Source organism: Tursiops truncatus, chromosome 14 (genome assembly GCF_011762595.2).
Source record: "Tursiops truncatus isolate mTurTru1 chromosome 14, mTurTru1.mat.Y, whole genome shotgun sequence".
In the NCBI taxonomy this organism is placed as follows: domain Eukaryota; kingdom Metazoa; phylum Chordata; class Mammalia; order Artiodactyla; family Delphinidae; genus Tursiops; species Tursiops truncatus.
Window position 1 is genome coordinate 5,586,524 of NC_047047.1, and position 23,667 is coordinate 5,610,190.

The following is a 23,667-nucleotide window of genomic DNA, read 5'->3' on the forward strand; positions in this document are numbered from 1 at the left end:
TAACATGTTTGAGAACTGGAGCTTGGGAGTCAGAGATTTCCAAAGGCTGATGGCTGGAGAGCGGCCAAGAGAGAGACTGGTGCTGGGGTTCCCCCCCAGCTTGCTTTCTCCCCACGGGGACGTGTTTCTGGAGGGTGCACGGGGTCCTCATCCACCCTGTGGGTCTGTCTGAGCGGGGCCGGCTCCCCGGCTGCGCATGCGCGGTTGTCCTTGCCCGTCTCCTGACCCGGGGACCCTTCTCTCTGTGCGTCAGGCTCTGATCGCCGAGGAGACGAGCAGCAGGCTGGCCGAACAGGAGGAGGAGCCTGAGAAGTTCCGAGAGGCCCTGGTGAAGTTCGAGGCCAGGTTCAACTTCCCGGAGGCCGAGAAGCTGGTCACCTATTACTCGTGCTGCTGCTGGAAGGGCAGGGTGCCCCGTCAAGGCTGGCTCTATCTCAGCATCAACCACCTCTGCTTCTATTCCTTCTTCCTGGGCAAGGAGCGTAAGTGAGGGGCGATTGGGTCCCTCCCAGGTGGACCTGGCCCCTGGGATGCTCAGCGCTGGTCCCGAGACCACTCGTTACGTGACTAGTTAGACGACAAAAGATTTAAATTAAGTGGTTGAGACATAACAGGTCACACACGATTAATTTCCAGATGCCCTCTGCAGACAATCATAGTGTATTACATACACGACGACCACGAAGCAGGTTTGATTTTCTTTTTAAAATTTTTATTGGAGTGTAGTTGATTTACAATGTTGTGCTAGTTTCTGCTCTACAGCAAAGTGAATCAGTTATACATATACATATATCCCCTCCTTTTTAGATTCTTTTCCCATAGAGGTCATTGCAGAGTATTGAGTAGAGTTCCCTGTGCTATACAGTAGGTCCTTATTCGTTATCCATTTTATATATTGGAGTGTGTACATGTCAGTCCCAATCTAAGGAGGTTTGGTTTTGCGGGAGTTCATTTCTTGTCCTGCCTTAAGGATCCTTTCTGTGTAGCTCCCTTCATGCAAAAACCGTACGGAACGGTTTTTGCTATTATATTATCTATTGCTTTGAAAACAGTGTTGTAACTGATGGCCCAGGAGTTCTAAAGGAATGGGACAGGTTGTGCTTCTGAATCCAGGGGGGCCATTTAGAGAATTCCCAGGCCTGAAGGTCACGACTGCTCCTGGGAGACTAGCAGTTGTTCCTAGAAGAGGGTTCCTCACGTGGGACCCCCTGAGATCCAGGCAGGGATTCACTTCTCAATCATTTTTCCACCCACTGTCATCGTTCTGGGCAATGGGATTCCAGGCTGAAAAAGAGAAGCCACAGGATCAATTGTATACTGGAACATTCAAAGTCATTACCATTGAAACTTGTTCCCGTAACAAATATTGTTTCAAGGGCCCACGCAGGGTGGTGCATGTGCTGTATCTATATTTATATATTTAAGTATATATTGTTTTCTTCCTGCGTTTGTTTATATTTCACGTGGAACCAGTGTGCGGGGCTCCTCTTGCACTCTGCTGTGGCCAGCATCCTGCCCGTGGTCACGCCTTGTCTTTCCCTATGCCACCAGCCTGGAATCGGACACCCCAGTACGTGCCCCCTGTGTGCACAGCCTTCCTCACCCTTGGGATGTGCTCTTACCTAACCCTTGCCATCCTTGCTCTTCTGCTTTCTGAAATGCTTCTCAAAATGAACACCCTGTCTCTCCTGGCCTTCCCTATTCTTAGGCCCATTTGGGAACTCTCGTTCATCCTTTAAAATTCAGTTCACGTTTTTTCATCTCCAGGGAGCCTTCCCTGGTCCCCTTGTAATTTGTCCTCTATTTGCATCTGTTTTGGGTCCTGTCGGGTCCCTGGTTGCTTCTTTGTTTACATGTCTGTTATTCCTGTTTGAACGCGCTTCTGAAGTGCAGGGCTCTTCACAAAGTAGATGCTTAACGAGAGAAAGCTGATAGCATAGATGCAGTGTGTCGGTGTGTGTGAAAAGAACTATATAAAAGCAACTAGAGGTAGCTGAAGAAGCTTATTCTCATGCCTCATGTAGAAAAGTGGACTTTTAAATGATTAAAGCACTGAAAACATTATCGCAAAATAAATGGAGAGGCATGATAGAAATAAAAGCAGTTCAGCATTCCCATTTTCACTTGAAAAGGAAAATGAGTTATTTTCTGATATTTATCAGTCACCGTCACTAAACCTGATTTTGTTAAGTTGATAAAACTTGGAGAAAAGAAATGATTCCTAGTATTTGATAACATTTATCATTTTGACTTGTTACGTATGGCCCTCCCCATTTGCTCTGCATCAGCTCGCTAGCCTCATTACCACTGCCCTGGAAGCACTTCTGAGAACAGAATGCTAGTTTATAAACTGTGAGTTAGTACCATAGTACTTCAGTAAAAACTACTTGTGCTCTGTTTTCGAAGATTTGAGCAGCTGTCACTTGACATCATCTAAGTGTTAGGCCTGTGCCTCTAAACCAGATCATGGATCCTCTTTTGGCCTCTGTTTTTCATAGCTTATGCCATGAATGCTGCTACTGAAACCAGAATTTACGTGGATCAAGAAACATCTGCGTATTTTGCAAATATTGAAGTTTAACTATTTGGGGGAAAGTTTTCACGTTGTTAACTTGGTATGGCAGAATGATGTCCCTTGTATGTGTGCGGTAGCCCGCAACTTGGGAAGTTTTACTTAAATCTTTAAGATGATTGTTAGAATGGGGGGTTGGGTTCTAACGAACAGCTGTGAAGCAGTTCCTGTGTCTCCTCTTTCCTACTCTGGTTTGAAAGCTATTTGCATTTCAGCTGCGGGAAAAGCTTTGCACTGTTGCTGGTGCATTCAAGTTTGGGTTACATTTGAGGGTAAAATCTGTATTTGCCCTTTTTTCTTTTCTAGTTAAACTTGTAGTCCCTTGGGTTGACATCCAGAAGTTGGAGAGGACATCCAACGTCTTTCTGACGGATACCATCCGCATCACCACACAGAATAAGGAGCGGGACTTCTCCATGTTTCTGAACCTAGATGAGGTGTTCAAGATCATGGAGCAGCTGGCTGACGTGACACTCCGAAGGCTGCTGGATAATGAGGGCTTTGACCTGGACCCAGGTCTGCAGGAGCCCAGCCAGATCACCAAGAGGTAGGAACCTCCATACACAGGTGTCCCTAACCTCACAGGGGACCACAGCCCGTGTGCCACCTTCATGGACATGTGTTTTGGTTTTCTTTGTTTTTATAAGTATATTTTTGTTTTGTTCTGTTTTGTTTTTGCGGTACGCGGGCCTCTCACTGTTGTGGCCTCTCCCGTTGCGGAGCACAGGCTCCGGACGCGCAGGCTCAGCGGCCATGGCTCACGGGCCCAGCTGCTCCGCGGCATGTGGGATCTTCCCGGACCGGGGCACGAACCCGTGTCCCCTGCATCGGCAGGCGGACTCTCAACCACTGTGCCACCAGGGAAGCCCTATAAGTATATTTTTAAAACATATTTATTTATTTTGGCTGCGCTGGTCTTAGTTGTGGCATGTAGGATCTTTAGTTGAGGCATACGGACTTCTTAGTTAAGGCGTGCAAACTCTTAGTTGTGGCATGCGTGTGGGATCTAGTTCCCCAACCAGGGATCGAACCCAGGCCCCCTGCATTGGGAGCATGGAATCTTACCCACTGGACCACCAGGGAAGTTCCGGACATGTGCTTTGTTAACCTCATTGTATTAGTTTGAAATTTCCCTCGTGGCGTAATCCAGATTTTCCTATGTCGTTAATCATGACAGAGAGATAATAATTGGCAATGATGGTTATTCATTTCCTTTATGCAGTAGGCTTTGATTCCTGGATCCAATTTCCCCTTTTTTTCCAGAAAGTATTTCAAAATTGATTTTCATTAAAAAAAAAAAAAATTCTTCCAGGAAATTCCCTGGTGGTCCAGTGGTTAGGACTCCACGCTTTCACTGCCATGGCCCTGGGTTTGATCCCTGGTCGGGGAACGAAGATCCCACAAGCCGCGCAGTGTGGCCAAGCAAACCCAAACTTTCAGAAAATACAATACAGGTAGCCTCATGATAGAATTCTATTCAGCATGGGGCTTTATTAGTTCACATTAAGAAATGTTGTTTTTTCCATATCACATTACTTTGTAGAAGACTTTTTCAGGAGCACTGGATATATTTTTGGTACCAATTTGTCACAAGAAATGTGCCTTACTGATAGTAAGCCAGCATTCTTTGTTATTTGCCCCCCATTGATACTGGTCATGGGGACTTATGAGGTCGTTGCTTGAATTATTTGCCAATTTAAAGCAGTTCGATTTTATTACCTAAAATTCAAACTGTGGTGTTTGAGCTTGACTGTGATTTCTGGCTTCGTGGTTCACACTGGGTGACTGCAGAGTTGATGCCTTTGTAAAAGTTCACCTTTGCATCCTTTGAAAAACACTTTATCCATGAAGTGCTGCCCTGGCTGGATGTTTCTGATGTAGTTACAGAATCACCACTGCTATCTGCACACTACTTGTCATTAAAAAACTTTTTTTTGGTGGTAAAATACACATAACATAAAATTTGCCATCTTAACCATTTTTATTTTTTAAAAACTTTTTTAATTGAATGAAAGATTCTTTAAATTCTATAGTGCTTTACAATTTTCAGAAGCTTCACACACATGATTTCATATAATCCCACAATAACCCTTTTTTAAAATCCCTTACTTCTATATTGCCCCTCTCCCTATCCCTCTTCCCACTGGTAACCAGTAGTTTGTTCTCTGAGTCTGCTTCTTTTTTGTTTTATTCACTAGTTTGTTGTATTTTTTAGATTCCACATATAAGTGATATCATATGGTATTTGTCTTTCTCTGTCTGACTTAGCATAATGCCCTCTAAGCATCCTTGTTGCTGCAAATGGCAAAATTTCACTCTTTTATTTTCTATTTATTTATTTTTTACATCTTTATTGGAGTATAATTGCTTTACAATGGTGTGTTAGTTTCTGCTTTATAACAAAGTGAATCAGCAATACATGTACATATATCCCCATATCTCCTCCCTCTTGCGTCTCCCTCCCTCCCCATCCCACCCTTCTAGGTGGTCACAAAGCACCGAGCTGATCTCCCTGTGCTTTGAGGCTGCGTCCTACTAGCTATCTGTTTTTTTTTTTTTTCTTTTTTTTGCGGTACGCGGGCCTCTCACTGCTGTGGCCTCTCCCGTTGCGGAGCACAGGCTCCGGATGCGCAGGCTCAGCGGCCATGGCTCACAGGCCCAGCCGCTCCGCGGCATGTGGGATCTTCCCGGACCGGGGCACGAACCCGTGTCCCCTGCATCGGCAGGCGGACTCTCAACCACTGCGCCACCAGGGAAGCCCCTAGCTATCTGTTTTACATTTGGTAGTGTATATATGTCCATGCCACTCTCTCACTTCATCCCAGCTTCCCCTTCCTCCTCCCCGTGTCCTCAAGTCCATTCTCTATGTCTGCGTCTTTACTCTTGTCCTGCCCCTAGGTTCATCAGAACCATTTTTTTTTTTAGGTTCCATATATGTGTATTAGCATATGCTATTTGTTTTTCTCTGACTTACTTCACTCTGTATGACAGACTCTAGGTCCATCCACCTCACTACAAATAACTCACTTAGGTTGCTATTGTAAATAGAGCTGCAATGAACATTGTGGTACATGACTCTTAGGTTGCTATTGTAAATAGAGCTGCAATGAACATTGTGGTACATGACTCTTTTTCTTTTTAAACATTTTTATCGGAATATAATTGCTTTACAATGGTGTGTTAGTTTCTGCTTTATAGCAAAGTGAATCAGCTGTACATATACATATATCCCCATATCCCCTCCCTCTTGCGTCTCCCTCCCACCCTCCCTATCCCACACCTCTATGTGGTCACAAAGTACTGAGCTGATCTCCCTGTGCTATGCAGCTGCTCCCCACTAACTATTTTACATTTGGTAGTGTTTATATGTCCATGCCACACTCTCACTTCATCCCAGCTTACCCTTCCCACTCCGTGTGTCCTCAGTTCCCTTCTCTACGTCTGCATCTTTATTCCTGTTCTGCCCCGGGTTCTTCAGTACCTTTTTTTTTTTAGATTCCATATATATGTGTTAGCATATGGTATTTGTTTTTCTCTTTCTGACTTACTTCACTCTGTATGACAGACTCTAGGTCCATCCACCTCACTACAAATAACTCAATATCGTTTCTTTTTATGGCTAATATTCCATTGTATATATGTGCCACATCTTCTTTATCTGTTCATCTGTTGATGGACACTTAGGTTGTTTCCATGTCCTGGCTATTGTAAATAGAGCTACAATGAACATTGTAGTACATGACTCTTTTTGAACTATGGTTTTCTCAGGGTATATGCCTAGTAGTGGGATTGCTGGGTCCTATGGTAGTTCTATTTTTAGTTTTGTAAGGAACTTGCATACTGTTGTTCTCCATAGTGGCTGTATCAATTTACATTCCCACCAACAGTGCAAGAGTGTTCCCTTTTCTCCACACCCTCTCCAGCATTTATTGTTTGTAGATTTTTTGATGATGGCCATTCTGACCCATGTGAGGTGATACCTCATTGTAGTTTTGATTTGCATTTCTCCAATGATTAATGATGTTGAGCATTCTTTCATGTGTTTGTTGGCAATCTATATCTTCTCTGGAGAAATGTCTATTTAGGTTTTCTGCCCATTTTTGGATTGGGTTGTTTGCTTTTTTGAGATTGAGCTGCATGAGCTGCTTGTGTATTTTGGAGATTAATCCTTTGTTGGTTGCTTCGTTTGCAAATATTTTCTCCCATTCTGAGGGTTGTCTTTTCCTCTTGTTTATGGTTTCCTTTGCTGTGAAAAAGCTTTTAAGTTTCATTAGATCCCATTTGTTTATTTTTGTTTTTATTTCCATTCCTCTAGGAGGTGGGTCAGAAAGGATCTTGCTGTGATTTATGTCATAGAGGGTTCTGCCTATGTTTTCCTCTAAGAGTTTTATAGAGTCTGCTCTTATATTTAGGCCTTTAATCCACTTTGAGTTTATTTTTGTATACGGTGTTAGGGAGTGTTCTAATTTCATTCTTTTACATGTAGCTGTCCAGTTTTCCCAGCACCACTTAATGAAGAGGCTGTCTTTTCTCTAGTGTATATTCTTGCCTCCTTTATCAAAGATAAGGTGACCATATGTGCGTGGGTTTGTCTCTGACCTTTCTATCCTGTTCCATTGATCTATATTTCTGTTTTTGTGCCAGTACCATACTGTCTTGATTACTGTAGCTTTGTAGTGTAATCTGAAGTCCGGGATCCTGATTCCTCCAGCTCCATTTTTCTTTCTCAAGATTGCTTTGGCTATTCGGGGTCTTTTGTGTTTCCATACAAATTGTGAACTTTTTTGCTCTAGTTCTGTGAAAAATGCCAGTGGTAGTTTGATAGGGATTGCATTGAATCTGTAGATTGCTTTGGGTAGTATAGTCATTTTCACAACATTGATCCTTCCAATCCAAGAACATGGTATATCTCTCCATCTGTTTGTATCGTCTTTGATTTCTTTCATCAGTGTCTTACAGTTTTGTGCATACAGGTCTTTTGTCTCCTTAGGGAGGTTTATTCCTAGGTGTTTTGTTCTGTTTGTTGCAGTGATAAGTGGGAGTGTTTCCTTAATTTCTCTTTCATATTTTTCATTGTTAGTGTATAGGAATGCAAGACTTTTCTGTGCACTAATTTTATATCCTGCAACTTTACCAGATTCATTGATTAGCTCTGGTAGTTTTCTGGTAGCATCTTTAGAATTCTCTATGTATAGTATCATGTCATCTGCAAACAGTGACAGCTTTGCTTCTTCTTTTCCAATTTGGATTCCTTTTTTTTTCTTTTTCTTCTCTGATTTCTGTGCCTAAAACTTTCAAAACTGTGTTGAATAATAGTGGTGAGAATGGGCAACCTTGTCCTGTTCTTGATCTTAGAGGAAATGGTTTCAGTTTTTCACCATTGAGAACGATGTTGGCTGTGGGTTTGTCACAGACAACAGGTAGGTTCCCTCTATGCCTTCTTTCTGGAGAGTTTTTATCATAAATATGTGTTGAATTTTTGTGAAAGCTTTTTCTGCATCCATTGAGATGATCATATGGTTTTTATCCTTCAATTTGTTAATATGGTGTATCACATTGATTCATTTGTGTATATTGAAGAATCCTTGCATTCCTGGGATAAAGCCCACTTGATCATGGTATATGATCCTTTTAATGTGCTGTTGGATTCTGTTTGCTAGTATTTTGTTGAGGATTTTTTCATTTATGTTCATCAGTGATACTGGCCTGTAGTTTTCTTTTTCTGTGACATCTTTGTGTGGTTTGGTATCAGGGTGATGGTGGCCTCGTAGAATGAGTTCGGGAGGGTTCCTTCGTCTGCTATATTTTGGAGGAGTTTGAGAAGGATGGGTGTTAGCTCTTTAAATATTTGATAGAATTTGCCTGTGAAGCCATCTGGTCCTGGGCATTTGTTTGTTGGAAGATTTTTCGTTGCAGTTTCAATTTCAGTGCTTGTGATTGGTCTGTTTATATTTTGTTTCTTTCTGGTTCAGTCTCAGAAGGTTGTGCTTTCCTAAGAATTTGTCCATTTCTTCCAGGTTGTCCATTTTATTGGCATAGAGTTGCATGTAGTAATCTCTCATGATCCTTTGTATTTCTGCAGTGTCAGTTGTTACTTCTCCTTTTTCATTTCTGATTCTATTGATTTGAGTCTTTTCCCTTTTTTTCTTGGTGAGTCTGGCTAATGGTTTATCAATTTTGTTTATCTTCTCAAAGAACCAGCTTTTGGTTTTATTGATCTTTGCTGTTGGTTCCTTCATTTCTTTTTCATTTATTTCTGATCTGATCTTTATGATTTCTTTCCTTCTGCTAACTTTGGGGTTTTTTTGTTCTTCTTTCCCTAATTGCTTTAGTTGTAAGGTTAGGTTGTTTATTTGAGATGTTTCTTGTTTCTTGAGGTAGGATTGTATTGCTCTAAACTTCCCTCTTAGAACTGCTTTTGCTGCATCCCATAGGTTTTGGGTCGTCGTGTTTTCATTGTCATTTGTTTCTAGGTATTTTTTGATTTCCTCTTTGATTTCTTCAGTGATCCCTTGGTTATTAAGTAGTATTGTTTAGCCTCCATGTGTTTGTAGTTTTTACAGGTTTTTTTCCTGTAATTTATATCTAGTCTCATAGTGTTGTGGTCAGAAAAGATACTTGATATGATTTCAGTTTTCTTAAATTTACCAAGGCCTGATTTGTGACCCAAGATATGATCTATCCTGGAGAATGTTCCATGAGCACTTGAGAAGAAAGTGTATTCTGTTGGTTTTGGATGGAATGTCCTGTAAATATCAGTTAAGTCCATCTTGTTTAATATGTCATTTAAAGCTTGTGTTTCCTTATTTATTTTCAATTTGGATGATATGTCCATTGGTGAAAGTGGGGTGTTAATGTCCCCTACTATATTGTGTTACTGTCAGTTTCCCCTTTTATGGCTGTTAGCATTTGCCTTATGTATTGAGGTGCTCCTATGTTGGGTGCATAAATATTTGCAATTGTTATATCTACTTCTTGGATTGATCCCTTGATCATTATGCAGTGTTCTTCTGTGTCTCTTCTAATAGTCTTTATTTTAAAGTCTATTTTGTCTGATATGAGAATTGCTACTCCAGCTTCTTTATTTTGATTTCGATTTGCATGGAATATCTTTTTCCATCCCCTTACTTTCAGTTTGTATGTGTCCCTAGATCTGAAGTGGGTCTCTTGTAGACAGCATATATATGGGTCTTGTTTTTGTATCCATTCAGCCAGTCTGTGTCTTTTGGTGGGAGCATTTAATCCATTTATATTTAAGGTAATTATTGATATGTATGTTCCTATTACCATTTTCTTAATTGTTTTGTGTTTGTTTTTGTAGGTCTTTTCTCGTGTTTCCTGCCTAGAGAAGTTCCTTTAGAATTTGCTGTAAAGCTGGTTTGGTCGTGCTGAATTCTCTTAACTTTTGCTTGTCTGTAAAGGTTTCAGTTTCTACATCAAATCTGAATGAGATCCTTGTTGAGCAGAGTAATCTTGGTTGTAGGTTTTTCCCTTTCATCACTTTAAATATGTCCTGCCACTCCCTTCTGGCTTGCAGAGTTTCTGCTGAAAGATCAGCTGTTAACCTTATGGGGATTCCCTTGTATGTTATTTGTTGTTTTTCCCTTACTGCTTTTGATATTTTTTCTTTGTATTTAATTTTTGATAGTTTGATTAATATGTGTCTTGGCGTGTTTCTCCTTGGATTTATCCTGTATTGGACTCTCTGCGCTTCCTGGACTTGATTGACTATTTCTTTTCCCATGTTAGGGAAGTTTTTAACTATAATCTCTTCAAGTATTTTCTCAGACCCTTTCTTTTTCTCTTCCTCTTCTGGGACCCCTATAATTTGAATGTTGGTGCATTTAATATTGTTCCAGAGGTCTCTGAGAGTGTCCTCAATTCTTTTCATTCTTTTTTCTTTATTCTGTTCTGCAGTAGTTATTTCCACTATTTTATCTTCCAGGTCACTTATCTATTCTTCTCCCTCAGTTATTCTGCTATTGATTCCTTTTAGATAATTTTAAATTTCATTTATTGTGTTGTTCATCATTGTTTGTTTGCTCTTTAGTTCTTCTGGGTCCTTGTTAAACGTTTCTTGTATTTTCTCCTTCTGTTTCCAAGATTTTGGGTCATCTTTACTATCATTACTCTGAATTCTTTTTCCGGTAGACTGCCTATTTCCTCTTCATTTGTTTGGTCTCGTGGGTTTTTGCCTTGCTCCTTCATCTGCTGTGTATTTCTCTGTGTTCTCATTTTGTTTAACTTTCTGTGTTTGGGGTCTCCTTTTCGCAGGCTGCAGGTTCATAGTTCCCATTGTTTTTGGTGTCTGCCCCCAGTGGGTGAGGTTGGTTCAGTGGGTTGTGTAGGCTTCCTGGTGGAGGGGACTGGTGCCTGTGTTCTGGTGGATGAGGCTGTATCTTGTCTTTGTGGTGGGCAGGTCCACGTCTGGTGGTGTGTTTTGGGGTGTCTGTGAACTTAGTATGATTTTAGGCAGCCTCTCTGGTAATGGGTGGGGCTGTGTTCCTGTCTTGCTAGTTGTTTGGCATAGGGCGTCCAGCACTGTAGCTTGCTGGTCATTGTGTGGAGCTGGGTCTTAGTCTTGAGCTGGAGATCTCTAGGAGAGCTTTCGCCGATTGATATTACGTGGGGCTGGGAGGTCTCTGGTGGTCCAGTGTCCTGAACTTGGCTTTCCCACCTCAGAAGCTCAGGCCTGCAACCTGGCTGGAGCACAAAGACCGTGTCAGCCGCACGGCTAGTTCAGAGAACCGGGTGGTGAAATGGAGTGGACAGTCACACTGGAAGGAGAAGGCCCCCCAGGAGGAGGGTGGTGCTGCAGGTTCCCCTGTGGCCTGTGGCCTGTGCCGTGTGGAGAGCGAGCTGAAATTTCACTCTTTTAAATGGCTGAGCAATATTTCCTTGTGTACATACACCACATCTTTATCCACGCATCTGTTGATGGACACTTAGGTTGTTTCCGTATCTTGGAAATTGTAAATAACACTGCTATGAACATTGGGGTGCACGTATCTTTTCGAATTAGTGTTTCTGTTTTTTTTTTTCAGATATATACCCAGGAGTGGAATTGCTAGGTCATATGGTCCTTCTGTTTTTAGTGTTTTGAGGAATCTCCATACTGTTTTCCATATTGGCTGCACCAATATACATTCCCACTAACAGCGTAGGAGGGTAGGTATGAGGGTTCCCTTTTCTCCACACCCTCTCCAGCATTTATCATTTGTAGACTTTTTGATCATGGCCATTCTGACATGTGCGAGGTGATATCTCATGGTGGTTTTGATTTGCATTTTCCCAATGATTAGCAGTCATTTTTAAGCCTACGGTTTGGTGGTATTAAGTACATACATTCATGTTGTTATGTAACCATCAGCACCATCCATCTTTAGAGCTCTTATCTTTCAAAACTGAAACTCTGTCTGCATTAACACTAACTCCCCACTGCTTCCCCAGCCTCTGGCACCCACCCTGCTCCTTTCTGTCTCTTGGAATCTGCCTCCTCTAGTGAAATCCTACAGTATTTGTCTTTTTTTGTGCCTGGCCTACTTTGCTTAACCTGATGTCCTCAAGGTTCTCCCACGCTGTAGATTGTCAGAATCTCCCTCCTTTTTAAGACTGAATAATATTCCGATGTATGTTTATACTGCATTTTGCTTACCTGTGTATCCATCAGTGGACACTGTGTTCCTTCTACCTTTGGCTGTTGTGAATAATGGTGCTGTGAACGTGGGTGTGCAAATATCTCTTTAAGACTTTGCTTTCAGTTCTTTTGGTCACATGCCCAGAAGTAGCATTGCTGGACCATGTGGTATTTCTAGTTTAAGGTTTTAGGAACCACTAGTCATTAAAACTTTTTTTTTTTAATCATTCATCTATTTTACCATTCCTGTTTTTCCTTAAACATGTCTGCTGCCTTCTCTGAACATTTAGGGGAATGTGTGTCTCTCTAATGAGTGGTCTCTGAATGGCAGTGTCTAAGAGTTTTCATGCGTTCAGAAAGAATTCAAAGCCCCTTCCTGCTGTGTGTGTATATTTTAAATCGATCATGTATACAAGTGGAGTTTGGGGTAAAACGCCACTGAATTTCGCTTGGTTTTGCGTCATCTCTGTAATCTGAGAGTTCCTTTGTAGGGTGGGGCTGCTGCCCAGCACTCCCGTGAGCGGGGGCCCTGGGGCCAGCGCCGCCTTTGGTCTTACGACTCCCAGTGCCCAGCTCCTCCCTGTACCTCTGGCCCCAGGCTTCCCATCACTGTCTCTGGCTTCATCTCAGGGCCGGGAATGATCTCGGGTGCCCTTGGCCCGCAGTGGCTTGAAGCAGGCTTTCGGTTCCCAGCCAGAGATTGAAGTCAGGCCACGGCAGTGGGAGCGCTGAATCCTTGCCACTAGACCAGTGGCAAGGCCCTGGTCCTTCAGCTTTGCAGAAATGAATTCCCGCAAAGAGACGGAAAGTAGTGAAACAAGTGAAGTGTTTATTAGGAGGAAAAAGGGTACATGTGGCTCGACACACGGCTGGGCCCAGAGAGAGAGTCTTGCCCCCGTAGTAGTTTGAATCGCTTTTATAGGGCGTTTCTTCCAGGTTTCCTTTGGCCAGTCATCTTGCTTTGCTTGATTCTGAGTCCATATTTTGTTTATCTCAGGGTCCTCCCATCTGTGTGTACGCATCTCTTAGCCAAGGTGGATTCTAGCAAAGAGGCCTCTGGGTGGGTTGACACCACTCCCTTTTTGACTTCCAAAGAGCCTTTCTGCACATGTGTAGTCGGGAAGGTCTCCTTGACTGTGAGAATGAGGACTGTGTGGTCTCTTGAACTCTTATCTGGGCAGGGCTCAGCTCTTCTCTTGATCCTGCTAGCTTGCAGTATCTGTCCACAGGGGGCAACTCCAGCTGCTCAGCCTGGGGCCCAGCTCTTTCCTGCCTCAAGAAGACAACCCAGTACAAGGGAGCCACTCTTGCCCGTATTTCTTCAACTCCCTCTATATAGTTTGGTACCTCAGTGCTTTTAGTCCAGCTTACAACGACCTGTTAAAGATGAAGAAACCCATCTCCATTGTATAGTTTGTTAAAAGGGCTCATGGAAACTACCAGTTAGAGCTTGGACTTCTTTCAGCATGTTTGCACGTAGATGTGCAGGTGAGGGAATTGTAACCAGGTGGTGTTTGGAAGGGGAGGCCTGCTCGGAGCTGTTGTGTTCTGGTCAGTCCCCTGGGCTTTGGGATCTCAGGTGCTTCTTCACAAATTTCCTGATGTTCTAGCATGGCTGTACTTCCAGATGTGGCATTTTTAATTTGGGATAGAAATGAGGAAAGGAGAGGAAAGTGGAAGGTCTAGAGCACTTAAGACCCTTTGGGAAAAGTCATCCATTTTGGAAGAAAACTCAGCGGTGTTGGGACTCTTCCAGAAACAGGTGAATTCTACAAGGCTGTCCGCCCCGCCCCCCCCAAGCCCTGGAAACTTGTCGAGAGGGGAGGAGAGAAAGGGCAAAAAGGACCCCAGTGATGGCCAGTGGTGGAGCTGCCTGGCCCATGGGTGCCCGGGGCCCCAAGACGGATGGCAGAGTCCTGGTCCATGGCATGTTTTACTGGTCACGGCACTTTGAGTGACTTCCTCCACAAGTGAAAGGCGTGCCATTCCCGCTAGTTCCTGGCGGGTTCTCGCTTGAAGCTTTCTGTCCTGGAGACATTGGCCTGTGGACATAAACAGGTAATGACTCAGTCAACTTGACATCCTGCCAAGACAGCCCAGGTTGAACGTTGAGGAAAACAGTCTCTTCATGCTAAGGGTACAATCACAGGGTCTGGAATGCTCCTCCGGCCCCCTTTTGTTGGTGTATTTTTACTTCCCTTCCCAGATAACCGCTTTTTTAAAAAAAATAAATTTATTTATTTATTTATGGCTGCGTTGGGTCTTCGTTGCTGTGTGCAGGCTTTCTCTAGTTGCGGTGAGCCGGGGCTACTCTTCGTTGTGGTGCGTGGATTTCTCATTGCGGTGGCTTTTCTTGTTGTAGAGCACGGGCTCTAGGCACACGGGCTTTAGTAGTTGTGGCGCGCGGGCTTCAGTAGTTGTTGCACGCGGGCTCCGTAGTTGTGGCGCGCGGGCTCTAGAGTGCAGGCTCAGTAGTTGTGGCGCTTAGTTGCACTGTGGCATGTGGGTTCTTCCTAGACCAGGGATCGAACCTGTGTCCCCTGCATTGGCAGGCGGATTCTTAACCACTCTGCCACCAGGGAAGTCTCAGATAACTGCTTTTAAAAGGTGCCTTGGGGTCTGATTATGGATTAGTTATGCCTGCAGCTTGGTCGCTCCCCTGGGACTTAGGGGCACAGAGCAGACCGAGCTCAGACCTCCTGGGAGACCAGGGATGATGGTCCAGGGCATGCGCACCGCGGTCCAGCAGACACGTTAGTGCTGGCGGGACTCCCCAGAGGACGCCCTGGACCAGGGACCCTCCAGGTGCAGCTACAGGATCCAGGGGGGCAGGGGGACTGAGGCCGGGGAGGGGGTTTCCTGGAGGGAGACTGGAGGGAATGAGGGAGCAGATTGATTGGCCCTGATACTTCAACCAGGAAATATCGATTCTGAAGGTGTGAAGCATAGGGTGAGAAGAGTGTAGCCCACTATTTTAGGGGGGTGAGAAGGGAGAGGTGATGGGCTTCCCTGAGTCTAAATTAAATAACATCTTCATTGAAATTCATTTCGACGGGCTGAGAATGCTACAGGGAGACTCAAGGCAGTGCAGTAACTGGCCTCCATTTCCCACGCTGTCAGTGTCTAAAGGTGAACCGTGGTGGCCTTGGGGGCTGATGTCCTCAGTGGAAAGCCCTCCTCCCCGTCGCCTGGCTGACCCTTCACTCTCCGGACTGGCTTTTCAGACCCTCTGGGGCCTTTCCCACCCAGATCCACCCCTTTGTCTGCTCTTCTCCTTCCCTCTGGGAAGGCCCAGGCTTGCAGGGGTGATGTAGTTGACTTTGCATCCTGATTCTGGCTCAGAGTCCTCTCCAGGGGCTTCTGCAGTCCCAGAGCGCCCAGCCCGCGTTCCGGGGGGCAGTCTGCGCCCCGCTCCCTGCAGGGCCCTTGCTGCTCCGGGCTTGGTGGGGAGCGCTGGCTCTCTCTGGGACAGGACGGAGAGCGGAGGATGGCGGCAGGAGACTCTTCTCAGCTGGAAGAGCCTCATAGATGTCCAGGCCTGTTGAGTTCTGGTCTGTCAGGGCCCCAGGGGTGGATTTTCAAGGGAAAATGGGGGGACTGTGGAGCCAGCTGAGTCCTTCACACAGCTGCCCGTTGTCTGAGGGCCAGGCTGGCCTCCCGTCCCCTGAGGTCCTGGGCTGCCGTGTGCTCTGTGCAAGGTGCCGCGTGGCAACGGCTGCCGTCATTTCATTGGTGCTCGTGGGGCATCACAGGGGAAAGATGTTTTGAATAAACACACATTTGAGAAAGGCAGTGTTTTCCGTGCAGACTTGGGTGGGAAGGAGAAGCACGTGTCTGGCCTCTCTGCCTTGTTTCTACATTGCTGGTCCTTGGTAGTTCCCAGAGTTTGAAATGCACCAGCAGGCACATAACTGAGAGCCTCTGCAGTCTCTGTGTTTCTTCATGAGGCAGCCTGGATGCAGAGCCCTGAGTGTTCCAGAAAGGCAGGAGGCGGCTCCAGGGATGGGATGTCCTTGCAGCCTCCCCAGCCCGTCTCTTAGCCTGAGTTTGGGGAAGCATGGGGCCTTGAAGCAGCTGTAGGTCTGCAGACTCACATAGGTTTGTCTTTGTGGGATAAATGATGTGAGGGAGTGAGAGTTGGTGTGAGGCCTGACACAGTTCTTCTCCCAGAAAAGGTTATGAGGGGGGAGAGAGAGAGCCACACCTGTTTCTGATCCATCTTTACCTAATCCAGGAAAGAAAAATCTCATTCTAAGTTATGCAGAGAAACAAAAGAACTACCTACTGCTTAATTTCTCGGGTCTGAGGTCTTAGGACTGGAACCTGAAATTTAAAAAAGAAAATCTATTTATTTATTTATTTGGTTGCATTGGGTCTTAGTTGCGACAGGCCGGCTTCTTAGTTGCGGCACATGGGCTCCTTAGTTGTGGCATGCGAACTCTTAATTGCGGCACGCGTGTGGGATCTAGTTCCCGGACCAGGGATTGAACCCGGCTGCCTGCATTGGGAGTGCAGAGTCTTAACTGCTGCGCCACCAGGGAAGTGCCCTGAATTTTTAAAATGTGTGCGTATAGCCTAGAATTTTCTGCATAGTTGTCATGTCTGATTGCACATGTTAGTTTCGTCTTCGACAGCAAACTTGGTGTCCACTGCTCTGTATTCTGGTCAACCCACGTGGTTCCTGGTTCCTAAAACGGCATGTATCCAGGTTGGATGACTCGTGGCCCCTTCCCCTGCTGTTCTGTGGCCTGTGCCCACCGCCCCAGCGGTGAGCACCGTGGGCGGGCCGTGTCTCTGGGGCTGATGGCTTGGCTCACTCCATCATCGCAGGGCGCTTCCGCCGGGGCCACAAGCCTGGGATTGGCTGCCACTTTCTGAGGGTAAGGTCATGACCCGCGTCTGGTGGTCTGTATGGAGGAACGGTGGAGATATTTACTGAGCGTTGGAAGGTCCGAAGGGCCAGTTGTGACCAGTGGGCTTTGTTTCTATGCTGTTCAGAAAGAGGACATGATATATTTAGCGCCAAAATGACCACCCGCTGGGAAAGGGCCCTCAAGGCTGGCAGGGGTGCGGGGTTGGGGCTTGTGCTGGGCTTCCCCAGGGGCTTGTGGGTCCCCCATCTCTCAAGGTGTCGTGTTGTCATCTCAGCTACGTTAGAACGTTAAATATCACGTATAACTCATATTTCAAGGCGGGATTGGAAGAGAGCTTTCTAGTAGGGAGGAAGGAAGATAATTTAGGAAAGTCGTCGTCCCCCCCCCCACCCCGCTGCTGCTTTCCTTTCGGTAACTTGAGGTCACTGGGCTCTGGCTACGGAGTGTGGGAGAGACAGACCTCTACAGGGCAGGGAGAACAGCCCTGAAAGGAGGACAGACACCGCGCGTAGCTGCGCCGAGGCCGCAGAGAAGGGGGCTGAACCGAGCTGACGGCTGGCGCAGCAGGTGCACGGAACTGAAAAGATGGTTTTTAATCCGCCTCAGATAACTGAACACCTTAGTCTTAGTCTGAAGGCTTGGGCACGATGTAAATATACATGTAAGTCCCCTGACCCTCCCTGTAGCTCCGCCCAAGCTGCTGTGACCCGTGTTCCTTGCCCTGTTCTCACCTCGGCTCCAGCCGTCTCCCCAGGAGGCGGGGATGTGCTTCCAGAAGGAAGAGCCAGCGGCTGGGTTTGGCAGTGGTGCAGCCACATGTGTCAGATGTGTGCGGGTGAGAGCACTGGCCTCACTTCCACCGGAGCTGCATATACTCTGAGGACAAAGATGTAAGTTCTCCAGTCAATCGTGCTGGACGTAGGTCTGCTCTCAGGGGTCGGGGCTCACCTGGAGGGGCCTTGCCTCCCATTCTCCCAGAGCACGAACTTCTAGGGCAACCACGGCACAGTTTCCTGTGTTCTCCCAGCTCCTCTCTGGAAGATGCTCAGGCCACCCCCTCCTCCTCTTTTTTCTTAATGGTATTGAACACATTTGCTTATTTGTTGTATCTCTTTTTTTGGGGTGTCATATCTGTTCACGTCTTCTGTCCATTTAAAAAAAACTGAATTGTTTGCCCACTTTCTATTGAATCGTAAAAGATCTTGATATATTCTAGATACAAGTCCTTTTTCCAGATATGTCTTTTGACAATAGTGTTTTTTGTTTTTTTTTTCTGCAGTATGCGGGCCTCTCACTGTTGTGGCCTCTCCGTTTGCGGAGCACAGGCTCCGGACACACAGGCTCAGCGGCCATGGCTCACGGGCCCAGCCGCTCTGCGGCATGTGGGATCCTCCCGGACCGGGGCATGAACCCGCGTCCCATGCATCGGCAGGTGGACTCTCAACCACTGCGCCACCAGTGAAGCCCAGAAATTTAATTTTTGATGCAATTCAATTTTGAATTTTTTTGTTTGTGTTTCAGGTTCTACTGGGAAGTATTTGTGTAAACCAATTCACAAAGATTATCTTCCAGTTTTTCATATAGAAGTTTTTTTTTAAGCTAAAAGATAGGGGTTTTTTCTTAAGCTATTTATAGATTGAGTCAGAAGTTCTGAAGGTTTTTCTTTTTCTTCCTGCTTTATTGAGCTCTAAGTTGCAAATCAAAATGCATATATTTAAGTTAGAAACACGAAGATTTGATACTTGCATACACTGTGAAATAATTATCACAGTCAAGTTCTTTAACTCATCCGTCACCTCTCAGGCCCCCTTGGAAACAGCCATCCGCGTTGTAGCAGGTATTTAAGGAGCTGCAGTTTCGGAGCACTGTGACTGGGGCCACCTCGATCTGTGGAATTTGTATCATTTCTCTCTACGCCCAGAGGGCTTTCTGGACGTGTGCGTATCTTCTCTTTGTGAGCCTTGGAGAGTAAATTCCGTGGACTGCCGCATCTCTGTATGATGTCTCCTGGGAAGACACTTGCGCGAGGGTCTGAAATGAGGTCTGGGTTGGAAATGAGAGCTAGGGCGGAATAGGCATCTGTGTGGGAAGGAGGTGAGGTCCCATCTCAGGGGCTCCACGACCAGATTGTGTCTAAAAAGTCACTTGGGCCTCCGTGCGGAGTCCCGGGTGTGGAGTTCAATATCTTGCATTTACGCAACATTTGAAGATTTGTTCTTTTCCTAGAAGAAAATACCTTAATTTTTTTTTTAAGCTAATATGTGGTCAGGTGGAAAATTTAAGCAGAATCAGAGTGGAAAGGAGAAATCCCACTATGCGGAGATAGCCACTGTTAACATTTTAGGGAAAGTCTGTCTACGTGTCACTTTCTGCAAATTTTCTAGAATTTATGTAAATGGGATCATACCGTAGATGCTATTTCTAACCTGCTTTTTCTCTTTCACAATACTGTGGACATCATTTTATATTCACAGGGAGGGCTTCCCTGGTGGCGCAGTGGTTGAGTCCGCCTGCCGATGCAGGGGACGCGGGTTCGTGCCCCGGTCTGGGAGGATCCCACATGCCGCGGAGCGGCTGGGCCCGTGAGCCATGGCCGCTGAGACTGCGCGTCCGGAGACTGTGCTCCACAGAAGGAGAGGCCATGGCATTGCGAGGCCCACATACCGAAAAAAAAAAAAAAAAAAAAAAATATATATATATATTCACAGGGATCCCCTGAAGCAGAACGTTTAGGTGTTATTTCCATTTTACAGATGTCAGGATGAGACACCAAGTCTCATCCAGGGGTGCACAGTTGATAAGGAAGCTACAAGGTCATATTTTGACTCTGAGCGAAGTCTAATTCTATCAGATAAACCTGGAACGCTTATTTCATGTGACAAAGACAAGTTTTTACTTCTGTTCTTTGGAATTTTTCCTCCTAAAATTCTGGGTTATGACATAAATTCACTGGTATTTTTAAATGTTGTGATTTGGCTGCCTTGTTGCTTGATTGGGTTTGAGAGCCAAGATTCAGGGTATGGGGGGGTGCCCTGGGGAGGACCTTTCTGCATCCCCTTCTATGTCGGGTTGTGCCGAGGGGTTAAGAGTGTTTTGCTCCACAGTCTAGTGCGTTCAGTCACTGTTCCTGCCTCTCTCTCTCCCCTCCCTCCTTCGCCAGGGACCTGGAAGCCAGGGCACAGAACGAGTTCTTCCGGGCCTTCTTCAGGCTGCCGAGGCGGGAGAAGCTGCACGCCGTCCTGGACTGCTCCCTCTGGACCCCGTTCAGCCGCTGTCACACGGCCGGGCGGATGTTCGCCTCCGACAGTTACATCTGCTTTGCCAGCAAGGAAGCTGGCTGCTGCAAAGTTATCCTCCCGTTCCGAGAGGTAGACCTGTCTTCCTCCTGTCGGGGAGCCGTGGTTGCCGTGAGACGGGGCATTGGCGGGGATGGCTGCTCACGCTGCAAGGCTCTGCCACCGAGGATGGGCGGGGCTGGAGAGATGCACGGCCTGAATTGACCAGGGGCCTTTGCTTGTTCTGTTGTTGCCTGGCAACCTGAAATTTGCATAGACCTGAATGGTGAGAACAGGGCACCCTGGCCTCCGCAGTATTGATAAAGCTGTTATTATAAAGTACCTGCTTAGCAATGAAAGCTTTTCCAACAGCCCTTAGGGATGAATCCTTCCCTTTCACCCACAAAAGGGAAAAGAAAAAAAAGGGGACTTACAAAAAGCATCATCTTTTGAAAATAAATGTCAAATTGCTTGGTTTTTATACCCTCCTGGAACTTTAGGTAAAAATTTAGAAACATGCTTCCTTTCAACTGTAAAATTCTACAGTTCTGCTCTTGGAAATGGAGTCTGCTTCCACATCTGATGAGCTCAGTACTGTGGTTTCAGGGCATGTTGGCTGTGACAGGACCCACGGCTCTGTCACACGTCAAGACTTCCAGATTCTTGCTATTATAACATATGAACTAAGTACTGTTCAGAAAAACTCAATTTTTTCATTCATGTGATTGACCTCCATTTTTCTGCAGCAGGTGTCTTCATTTTACAAATATTCCTACTTACGAGTGGAGCAAGAAATCCTGGATTGCCTTATGTAGTTTTTTTTTAACTGTGGTAGCGTATACATAACGTTTACCATTTTAACCATTTTTAACTGTTAGAGTTCACTGGTACTAGGTACATTCACACTGTTGTGCAACCATCACGAGAATTTTTTCATCTTTCCGAACTGAAACACTATCCCCATTAAACAGTAGCTTCCTGTCCCCCTCCCCCAGCCCTGGGGACCCACCGCTCTGCTTTCTGTCTCTATGAATCTGACTCCTTTAGGCCCCTCGTATCAGTGAAATCCTACAGTATTTGCCCTTTTGTGATTGGCTTATGTCACTTAGCATAACGTCCTCAAGGTGAATCCAGACTGTAGCACCTGCGAGACTATCCATCCCTTTTAAGGCTGAATAACATTCCATTGGAGGCAGAGCCCACGTTTTGGCTCATCCAGCCAGGGGCACTGGAGCCACTCCCACTTCGTGCCGTGGTGCATATGCCGCATTCCATACTTTCTGACTTCGTACCGGTTCCTTATCGCAGTTACCGGGTTTTGCCTTCTCTCGGGATGTTTTCCGAATATGCAGTTAAACGCCTGCCCGTCTTCTCTCTTGCCGTGCCTCTGTGCGCGTGACTGTAACAGGTCGTGAGCATTGAGAAAATGGAGGACACGAGCCTGCTGCCGAACCCCATCATCGTCAGCGTCAGGAGCAAGATGGCCTTCCAGTTCATCGAGCTCACGGATCGCGACAGCCTGGTGGAGAGTCTGCTGGCGAGACTGAAGCAGGTGCACGCCGACCACCCCGTGCACTATGACACGACGCGGGATGAGGACCTGGTATGATCCTTGGAAACTGTGGGATCCCGTAAATTGAAAATCCCTTTTTTTCAGCACCTCGAGGCCAGGGGTCTCCAAAGGGGTGTGCACGTAACGATGATCCACTTGGGTACCAGAGAAATGTAAGCAATGATTGGGTCCGTGGAGCAGGCAGTGTGGTATCGTCTCTGACGGCGCTGGTGTCCTGAGTGGGTGTGGCAGGGCTGGAGGGTGGATGGGGACTCACCCACAGGTTGGAGGATGCCCAGAGCATGCCCCCCTGACAGGATACAGGGATAGATGGGGTATACCCATGTGTCAGAGGGATCGACAGGCCACCCCCTCAGAGGTTGGAGGGTTTGGTGGGGAATCAACCCACAGGTGAGTGGACACCCTCTTTACTGGTTAGAGAGGTCAGTGCCCCCGCCATCCCCCCGAGGTTGGAGGGGATGATGTTATTTGGGGGCGGATATAAGTTTTGCCGAAAGAGATGTTGCATTGTCGTTAAGATGGGACAGCTACAAATATAGACCCGGATCCGCTGGGACCCAGTCCCGAATTCTTTCACACCCGTCCCCCTTCTTTCTGGACCTCTTTTCATCCAAGTAGTGACAGGAGGAAGGGAGGGAACGTCTCTCAGTACCTGAGAGCAGTCTTCTCGAGATGGCCATCCTCGGTTCTGGAAGCTGAGGGCGCGATGGTGCTTCCCCAGCCCCACTGGGGCTGTGCCCTGTGTGCCGTGAGCAGCCTCGCCGGGAAGGCGCGTGTGGACCACGTACCTTGCCGAGGATCAGATCTCTTGGTTCTAGCGTTAGTCCGTTTTTCCCGGAAGTCCTAAACAGAGAGGCGTGTTTAAGTTTGTTAATAGGCTCCTGCATCCAAAGGCAAAACAAAGACTGTCTTATGATGAAGGCAGTGACTTCTCTCTCATTTTTTTTTTTTTCTCCCCATGCAGACTTCGTCTGTGTTTCATTCAACAAGCATGTGCGGTGACCACAGGTTTGGGCGTATTGAGATGGTGTCTTCTCAAAACAGCGAGGAAAGGGAGAAAGAGATGAGCCCGCAGCTGCACGCCGAGGCCCTGGTCGCCGGCTTCCGGCGGTCGGGCAGCCAGAGCCCCGACTCGAGACTGGTGGGTGATGCGGCGCCGCCCTCGCCACCACTGGGCGCAGGCGGAGGTGTCAGGGGCGTGGCTTCCCGCGGGCCCTGGAGGGTGGGCCTGGCGCGGCACAGGTTACCAGGCAACCTGGGGACACGTGATGCGCCCCCTTTGCCTCCCTCTTTTCCTCATTGGCAAAAAGGGGAAGTGGTCAGTGGTGCTGGTGGTCTGAGAGTGCGTCCCGGTGGGTGAAGGGTGTGGTGGGACGTCCGAGGGCCATGGCTCTCCCCACCTGCCCCTCGGGTGGCGTCCGTGCATGCCGTCCCTTGTGGGGCTTCCGGGTGCAGAGCAAGTCTGTCTCCTTTTACCCGGTGGTGTCTGTGTGGCTCTCTGGTGCAGTGTTTCTTTTTTGTACCTGGGCTGTCTTCTCGTTTTACTGAACTAAAAATACTTTTGCCACATTTATATAGTTTTCTCCTCTGTAGGGAGAGACTGAGGGCAATGCCTGTATGGTAAATAGACTAGGAATCATGCTCTGAGATGGTGCCCTGGCACGAGGGGTGCTGTGTCGGGACCATGAGTACCAGGGTGGCCGTGAACACGATTGCTGCCCCTTGGCCGCTTAATG

General features: G+C 46.6%; 1 protein-coding gene across 11 annotated transcripts in view; it reads left to right on the forward strand.

The window, feature by feature from the left end:
• TBC1D8 (TBC1 domain family member 8) overlaps positions 1–23,667 on the forward strand; it is a 121,795-nt gene that overhangs the window by 71,818 nt on the left and 26,310 nt on the right. For 10 of the 11 annotated variants that reach the window (XR_012325575.1, XM_073791028.1, XM_073791027.1 and 7 more), the window contains 5 exons: positions 254–482; positions 2,879–3,119; positions 20,244–20,451; positions 21,767–21,961; positions 22,896–23,072. Coding sequence is in view for 10 of the 11 variants with exons in the window: in XM_073791028.1 (XP_073647129.1) it covers positions 254–482; positions 2,879–3,119; positions 20,244–20,451; positions 21,767–21,961; positions 22,896–23,072 (1,050 nt within the window). In the remaining variant the exon portion in view is untranslated. The remainder of the gene's footprint in view (positions 1–253; positions 483–2,878; positions 3,120–20,243; positions 20,452–21,766; positions 21,962–22,895; positions 23,073–23,667) is intronic. The other variant, XM_019931212.3, reaches the window with a different exon arrangement.